General features: G+C 43.1%; 2 protein-coding genes across 3 annotated transcripts in view; both read right to left on the bottom strand.

Annotated features, from left to right (window-relative positions):
- Window positions 1-1,461, bottom strand: part of hao1 (hydroxyacid oxidase (glycolate oxidase) 1) — a 6,516-nt gene extending 5,055 nt beyond the window's left edge. Inside the window, exon 1 of the mRNA XM_020608337.1 lies at window positions 1,325-1,461. Coding sequence (XP_020463993.1) covers window positions 1,325-1,461 — 137 coding nt within the window. The remainder of the gene's footprint in view (window positions 1-1,324) is intronic.
- A 777-nt stretch (window positions 1,462-2,238) lies between these two features.
- The window catches only part of smg1 (SMG1 nonsense mediated mRNA decay associated PI3K related kinase), a 61,776-nt gene continuing 55,171 nt past the window's right edge, over window positions 2,239-8,843 (bottom strand). For both annotated transcript variants that reach the window (XM_020608178.1, XM_020608179.1), the window contains exons 60-64: window positions 8,277-8,488; window positions 8,092-8,192; window positions 7,831-8,007; window positions 7,201-7,307; window positions 2,239-3,592 (exon numbers count right to left, since the gene is read on the bottom strand). In XM_020608178.1, coding sequence (XP_020463834.1) covers window positions 3,515-3,592; window positions 7,201-7,307; window positions 7,831-8,007; window positions 8,092-8,192; window positions 8,277-8,488 — 675 coding nt within the window. In that variant the 3' untranslated portion in view covers window positions 2,239-3,514. The remainder of the gene's footprint in view (window positions 3,593-7,200; window positions 7,308-7,830; window positions 8,008-8,091; window positions 8,193-8,276; window positions 8,489-8,843) is intronic.

The following is an 8,843-nucleotide window of genomic DNA, read 5'->3' as shown; positions in this document are numbered from 1 at the left end:
CTGGGTTCTGGCAATGCTGTAGTTCTAGGGGTGTGTTGTTTTGAGGTAGATAGATGTGACATATAGGCTGTACTACTTATGTACTTTGCTCCATGTCGTGATGCACAGCCTGTTTACAATTGTAGCAGGCAGTTGTAGTAGTAGGTTCGAACATGAAGTCAAAACTCCTGAGGATGGGAGGACTCGAGTACTCACAATGTGCAGCTGGAACACTGGCATCCTTGTGAAAGCCTACTTTACTCTGAACGAGATGTAGATGTCTGCTAATAGAGCTAGCTTGGTCAGATAATGAGTGCTTACATCTCTGAAGACAATGGAACAAATGTATAAATTGGCATTACTTGGATAAATTAACAACTTATTGTCAATATAAGTAGTTATTTCCTTGCCTGAAAAAATGTCAAAACCTAATAAAGTGGAATAATAGCCTACCAGTCCTAGGATTAAAATTATAACAGCTTTGGTCCTGGCTCAAAGTCTCTGCCATCACCATTTGGGATCAAAATAATCCCAACTGGCTGTCGCCCAGCTATTACTGTATAAAGTAGATCTTTCTCCAGCTATGGGCAGTCGCCTCGCTGGGCGCCTACAGTCACTCTCTCGCACAACAGGGTGCACTGAGTGATATCACTCAATTTCCATTGACAATGTCACTAACCCAGGGATTTGTCTCTATATGTGCTTAGCAGCACAGCTGATCTTTCACCACTGGGGGACTCACATACAGTCAACAGCCTTTCCAACACTCACAATAGTAAAGAATCTTTTTTTTAAAATTCCTGGATCCAGATTATCTCCAAATCAGCACCAAAACCTAATCAATTCTTCTGTGGCCCATACCCTGCCTCTCCAAAAAAAAAAAAATCTAAACAAAATCCATTCATTACTCTTTGAGTTATGCTGTCAACAAACAAACCAACAAATGCCAGAAAAAACAGGTAACAGGAAGAAGTAGCCATAAGTATGACTGGTCCTTACACCAATACTGTGACAAAGCACATTTTAAATTAAACCAGAATAAACAGAAAATCAACCAAACCACATAGGAACTGTGTGAACATGCAAAAGCTGAATGACAATAAATTAAAAGACGTTTCGAAACACGGGTATTATACCACAACCTCTGTGAATTTCACCGTAATCTGACTTTGTTAAATGCTTTGTCAGGACTATGCAGAAAAGACAAAGGTCACAGTTAATAGAATACTGCAGAGTCCTGTCACTGTATCTGATGCACAGTGTCGGTTGTGGCTTTAGTGGAACTTTGGCTTCGTGCTAAAAAACACTCTCCAACTGAGGTTCTCAATGTGTGTGTGTGTTGTACCTGTTAAAGGCAGTGACATTGTCAGCCAGGGTATTTTGCTCATCAGCTCCTGAGCGGTAGTAGTCATACACAGCTTTAGGAAGAACTCTCCTGGCTTCTTCCTCAAAGTCTGACACACACACACGCTGTCCTGACATGGCTGTCCACTGAAACACTACGGACAGTGAGGCGGCTCGCTGTCCGACACAGTGCAGGGTGAGCTGTGATAAACAGAGCTGCTGTAATCATTAACCAGCTTGCTTCATCAGTCTCTTCTTCTTATTCCTGACATCTGAGGGGGCTTCGGTGCCATTCTGTTCAGTTTACATAAGACAAATTTATTAGTCGGAACAAACCCAGAAGATGATGGGCATCAGGACTGTGAACCACCTGGACATTTATATCCTGTTTTAGGCTGTTGCTAAGTTATGAGATAGTGTTGTCTTAGAGTAGTAGGTCAAGGTCTACATGTTCTATCCCAGGCCAGCTGCTCCTATATTAACATTGCAAACCATTTGTACATAATCATGTTATATACCTATACTCCTTAAACTGTATATACATTAGACATTAATCCCTTATGTTTACCCTAAAATACAATGTTTGTTGTTCAACAGTGGTTCATTACATGAGGGATCTGATCCAAGATTTTATGTATTTTATTTTATTTTATACTACTTTCCCTTTTATGGGACCTATTAATTCCTAAAATGAATAATCTGCCAAGAAAAAAAACAAACAAAATACTTCAGAACAAGAGGACATTGCTTCATTTTAAACTAGAGCAGTACTGCTAACTTCACTTTCAATGTGATATAATGTGAATCAAATGAGTTCTGACCATCTGGTAATGATACTGGTAAACTTGTACCAAAAGGAGAAGTTCATCAAGAAGCCTTTATTTGCAGTTGCTTAAGATTCCTGCTTGCACATGGGTTTTCTGGTGTGCATGCAGCTTGTGTCAGAGTCAATCTAAAGATTGTCACTGTTAAACAAGACAATCAGCATTTCTCAGTTCCATGTTTATTTGGCATCCAAAAAAATACAATAAAAGCTTTAAGAATTAACATTTTGCACCATCTCCAAAAACTATTTCTCCCACTAAAAATGTAAAACTAGAAGGTCAAGATTAATAAAATGCAAGCATTTAGGGCCAAGGAGCGAATACATATGAGGCAAGCAAAAGCAACTGACAAGCAAGTCAAAAAAAGGCAGAAGTCACTCCTATAGTTGATTCGAAAGAAGGATTGAAGATTCACAGCACAACACAGACAAAAGATGCACAATGAAGATAATCAGACATAGGTTCTTCCTCGTCTAAACATGTATGTTCTCAGCTCATACGAGTCAACCAAAACTGTTTCATACGACAAGGTGCTGCACTTTTATTCACTAAAGTAAAAAGAAGCCTCTTGAGAAAACAACACTTAGCCTTTTATTATGTGAAATCTGACAACACTTCAGAGACATGTCAAAGTCTTCACCGTTTATCAAAGTACAGTTCAATTATTCATTCCCACTTTAATTTCTTTTCATTTCAGGTTTCCAGTAGGTGTTCATGTAGCCTTAATGTTGCTGTATCTGTGCTCTCATCATTCCTGCCCAACCATGTCACTCAGTGGTCAGTCAAGTCACAAGGCCAGCAAGGAAAAGATTAGAGAAAAACGAGCATGGCCATAAAAACGCCCCATCCATCTGAGCTATAGTTCTGGTGAAGTCCCACCCACAGCGAGTCAGCTGTGTGCTTCAGAGGGAAATCGCTCACTTCCTGCTTCATCCTGCCTTCAGATGGAGTTTGATTGGCTCAACAGGATGCAGTGATGTTTATAGGTACAACTTGATAGTGAGCTATGCAGGTGAGGGGGGAAGGTATCTCCAAGTCGAGGGTGAGAAGGCCTTTGCCCTCCTTCCCCCCTCCCCCATTCGGCGCTGCTTTGCCTGGTCAAACGCCAGGAGGGAAAGCGGGCTGTAAGCCCACTAAGCGTTGTGTTAGCCCGATCGCCGATTGTTGGGGGAGTGTGGTTGCAGCAGTGCTACGAGGTCGCTGCCCCAGTTCGGGTACCCAGGAGTTGGGGAAGGCAGACTAAGCATCCGCTTCCCATTTCCTTTCCCCGGTATGGCCCGGTGCTGCTGTTCCGACACCCCAGACCTGCTGGACTCTGGTAGATCTCCAAGCCTTCGCTGGACCAAAGACATGAAGCAGGATAGTATTCACACCCAGGCAGTCCAGCCCTCATACAGCTGGGCCAGGTTGTCCATGTTGGTAGCCTCCTTGATGACAAAGTCCACCTGCAACAAAACAGCAGAGCACCAGCTTAGGAAACCCGACTTATTTTTAGCTCACTCACAGGCCCCCAGCGTTCCCATTATGACTTCATCACAGTGTGATGGGTCAGTTACAAATTTATAACAGATAAGTGGACAAGGAACAGCAGATGAACAACGTGATCGTGACTCTCAGCTCCACTGTACTGTAATTGTGTGCACACTGTTACACAGTGCAATTGAAAAGTCAATTCCAGCTAGTCCTTATTCTAACATACACTTCCATTGTTGTCCACAGACTGTAGAACTGCTTACTTGCTACATCTTGCACTTCTAATCCAAGACAGACTGACTAAATCCAAATGGTTCTTATCAGATAAAATAAAGCTGACAGAAATCTGTTCCTTTCTTTACTGCGCTCCGCTGTGTTTTGTTTGCACCACTGCCAGCCTCTTCAGTGCAGCATTCTGCTGCGTATGTCAACATATGAATTTGGAAAAAATTTGGGTTAACTGGTGAGTGGCAGAGATCAGACACTGAGGCAGCAAAAAAAAGATTAATCATTAACAAAGAGCAGCACACAAAAGCTTCTGACTTGAACTTCTGTCACTTCCACTTAAAGACAAACGCTGGTGGCAGATCACACAGCACATCAGCTTAATGTCAATTCTGGCTGATTGTGTTATGTCAGTTTCAGAATACCATTCTTCTAGTTACACTTTCATTCATATCATATTAATGATTTATACATGAACCTGTTTGCTAATGACCAAAAACAACAAGAATAATGACCTTTGCACTTTGATTACAACAGAAACTGTTTAGCTAACAGCAACTCAAACTAACTCAAACATGACTGAACCACTGTGTATAAAAGACAGAAAAACCCTCTATGACGTCACCCATCGGTTTTCTGAATTGCAGTTTTGAAGCTCAAGTCTGGCAATCACCATCTTGGAAGCACTTCACTCCACCTAACTCCAGCTAATGCAAAAATGGGCAAGGAGGAGGAGCATGAACGGAGCTCACTAAACAGCTAGCGGTCGGCCACCTGTGGTGGGACCCTCCCACCTCTCACTCAAAGTGGCCACACCCTTAATTATGCATAGGTTTTAGCCTAAAAAGAATTTAAATGGGCAAGGTACAGTTGTTGTACATACAGTCGTGGCCCAAAATATTGGCATTTCTGTCAGATAACACACCACTTCTCCCAGAAAACTGATGCAATCAAATTCTTTGGTATTCTCATGTTTATTTCTTTTGTTTGCATTGGAACAACACAAAAAAAGCAATAAAGGCAAATCTGATGCATTCCACACAGAACTCCAAAAATGGACTGGACAGAATTATTGACACCTTTTCAAAACCATCAGAAATAGTTGTATTTCAAGCAGATGATGCTCCTTTAATTTGCCAAAAAAACTCACATGTAGCAATCAATAGGTGCTGACAATATAAAAACCACACTTGCAACCAGTTAAAATGGAGAAAAGGTGGCAACATTTGTGTGGTGTGGACCACACCGAGCATGAAGAAAAAAAAAGAAGAACAAAGAATGGTCTGAGGATTTGAGAACCACATTAGTGAAAAAGCCTGGACAGTCTCAAGGCTACAAGTCCATCTCCAGAGATCTGGCTGTTCCTGTGTCCACTGTGCACAACATTGTCAAGAAGTTTACAGCCCATGGCACTGGAGCTAATCTCCTTCGACGTGGAGAAAAGAAAAACAGATGACAGACTGCAACAAAGGATTGTTCCAATGGTGGCTAAAGAACCTCGATCAACTTCCAAGCAAACTCAAGCTGACCTGCAGGCACAGGGTGCAACAGTGTCAGCTCGCACTACCTGTTGCCATCTGAATGACAAGGGAAGCTATGGTAGGAGACCCAGGGGGACCCACTGGTGACACAGAAACATAAAAAAGACAAACTGGAACTTGTCAGAACTTACCTGAGGAAGTCACAATCCTTCTGCGAGAATGTCCTGTGGACAGATGAGACTAAAACAGAGCTTTTTGGCCGAGCACATTATTCTACTGTTTTCAAAAATGAGGCCTTTAAAGAAAAGAACACGGTCCCTACAGTCAAACACGGTGGAGGTTCACTGATGTTTTGGGATTTCTCTGCTGCTTCCAGCACTGGATGTCTTGACTGTGTGTATGTCAACAAATTTTGGGGTGCAATGTAAGTTGGGTCACCGTCATTGGTCTTACAGTAAGACAATGACCCAAAGCAGACTTCAAAAACAGTTTCAGGAAATGAGCTGGAGCGTTCTGAAGTGGCCAGCAATGAGTCCAGATATAAATCCCATAAAGCACCTGTGGAGAGATCTAAAAACAGTGGTTGGGAGAAGGAACTCTTCAAATCTGAGAGACCTGGAGCAGTTGGCAAAAGAAGACTTGTCCAAAATTCCAGTAGAGAGCGGGGTGCCAGATGCTTAGCAGGTAGGGCATACATGGAACGCAATAACCAAGTGGCTGACATAGTGTACAGAAACATCGGTGCCGAGTACAGGATAATCATAAGGATAATCACAAGGATAATCACCTTTACTTGGCCAAGTATGTTACACACAAGGAATTTGTTTCCGGTACAGAACCGAGGCAGCTATCTGTGGCGCTAATTCAACCGATGGCTCTGACCAACGGGGGCAACTTGGGGGTTCAGTGTCTCGCCCAAGGACACTTCGGCATGTGGACTGCAGGTACCGAGATTCGAACCTCCGACCCTCCGGTTGGGAGACAACTGCTCTACCCACTGAACCACAGTCTTTCCCAGGCTGGAAGTCCTAAAGTCAAAATGGGAAACACCTCCAAAGGTGGTTGAGAATGACCAAGCTAAGATCCTGTGGGACTTCCAGATACAAACTGACAAACTGGTAACAGCCAACCAACCGGACATAGTAGTGGTGGACAAACAAAAGAAGAAGGCCGTAGTGATAGATGTAGCAATCCCAAGCAATAGCAGCATCAGGAAGAAGGAACATGAGAAGCTCGAGAAATACCAAGGGCTAAAAGAAGAGCTAAGGCATAAGAAGCCCCCGTGGGAATAGGAACATTGCCTTGGACCTAGGCTGGATACTGATGGCGCCCTGACCAGGGGTTCGAACCCCCGACCTTCTGTACCAAAGTGGTGTTAGCCACTGAGCTATCCAGTCATCGTGGCACAAGAACAGGTTCTAAGTACAAGATCGATATAGGCAGGGGTCTACCATATCAGGTAGGACCCCAGGTACAGGGCGGTGCAAAGACGCCCCTGAGACAATCCAGCGGGGTCCAAGATGCCAGCAGGCAGGGCATAAACTGCAGCAAGCTTAAGTTGGCCTGGTGTAACAGGCTCTGGCATCAGATTCAACATTCCAAGATTTGTCACATAACCATATTTTCAATATGTGCAGTTATGTGAGGGTGGCATATTCTTGATGAAATACTTAAAAGGCTACTGTGCCTAACAATACTAATGAGAGCACAAGGCAAAATTATGAATATAGGTAATACACAAGCATTAACTGTTAAATGTGGTGAGGGTACCGACACTTCATTTATTCCTGCTTAGACTGATGAGATACTTGTGCAAACATTTAAACTTCTAAGGATTAAATATGCCATAAGAACCAGTTTGTCTTGTGTGTTACCTGCTCCATGACACTCATCCTCCGGCTGGGATCGATGTCTCTGCCCTCCAGCTTGGCTTTCACTCTCTTCCACACACTGACCGCGTACGAGTTCCTCTCCTGGACAGCTGCAGTGGGATTTCACCACAATCAATATTAAACACATTAAGTCCTGCCACACAATGATCTTAAGCAGTGCTCAAACAGATCCCATGCCTGCCAAGACAATTCCACCAAACCTTCACTCCACTCCACTCCCTCTAATCCTACGTTTCTGCTTAGTGGGCTAAGCCACTAGGAAATTATTGAGCCAGATGGGAATAACTTGATCTGTTGGCCTGCTGAATGGCAGAAAAGGTCTGAGAATCAAGGTACCAAATTGCTTTTAAAATATATAATGTTTAGCATTTTATTCTATGAGTGTTTTGTTTGTTTAAATACCATATTAAAGCTAATGCACTGCTTCAAGTGAGGTATATCCTGAGTGTTTTCTGTGTGTATCTTCAATTGCAGCATTTAAATAAAAAGCAAAAGGTGTTAACTGCTTTATGCTATTGGTTCCTTTAGATGTACTAAATCCCATCTATTTAGAATAAGAGGTGAACAATAGGATTCAAAACCCGAAACCAGTGAGCAGTCATTGTCCAGTACCTCGTCCCGTCTTTGGGTCTCGAACAGCCCTCTTGGGGCTGGGGTTGAGGCCTTTGTTGTTCATCAGCAGAGTGCTTGGTGGGGTATCAGTTGGGGTTCCCAGGTTACGTGGCAGAACTTTGCGTGCATTCTGGGACATTGAGTCTGGCTGGGTCTTCACCACACTGCATCTAACAGCTTAAGTCAAACCATGGCGTAAGAAAAACCAGTTAAAAAAAAAAACAAACACTTTAAATAGTATTAGATAGATGAACTGTGTACCTGCTGCAAAGCTACTCTGTGCTGCAGAAACAGGACTGGCACATTCATTGTCTCTGTCCGTCACCAGAGGGGAGGCAAAGCCCACCAGGCCATTATACACACTACCGTGATGAACACACATAAGATTAGTACAGGTTTTACACAGGAGTGTGTATGAGAGTAAACATTTATGTGAGCAGTAGTACCTCTGGCTCTGGGAGTGCAGCTCCTTCAGGGTAGCAGGAATCTCCTCCAGCAGTTCCAGCTGCTCCTGGTTACGAGGCTGCCCACTGGCCTGGACCACAGTGAATAAGACCAGCTGGATGTTGTCCTGCCATGCTTTGTACTCCAACAGGAAGTGACGCACGCTTCCCTCATATGCCACCTCTTCACCATCTGCCAACGCAGCCTCTTCATCCTGTATGACATAATTTACATGTCAGAAGACTGCCATCACAGCTGAAATAGACTAAAGAAACTCAATTGCATAAAAAAGGAGGCATGTATTATTATATATGAGACTGGTGGCTTTAAAGTGTTCAGGTAGGGGTGGGCGATATGGAAAAAAAAAAATGTATCACGATATTTTCTAGAAATATTACGATACATGATACTATCACAATATAGTCTCGTTGATTTTAAGATTATTTAAATTTTGCCCAAAGCATTGCAGACGAGTCCAGCTGTTAAGCTCCAACGCTTTAACCATATTGGCCCCGCTATCTGTCGTCATGCAGGTCATGTTTTCTTCTTTCAGTCCCCAACCTTCAAGC

The sequence above is a fragment of the Monopterus albus genome, unplaced genomic scaffold, assembly GCF_001952655.1.
Source record: "Monopterus albus unplaced genomic scaffold, M_albus_1.0 scaffold92.1, whole genome shotgun sequence".
NCBI lineage: Eukaryota > Metazoa > Chordata > Actinopteri > Synbranchiformes > Synbranchidae > Monopterus > Monopterus albus.
The sequence above is the reverse complement of the archived record's forward strand: the minus strand, read 5'-3'. Positions and strand labels throughout refer to the sequence as shown.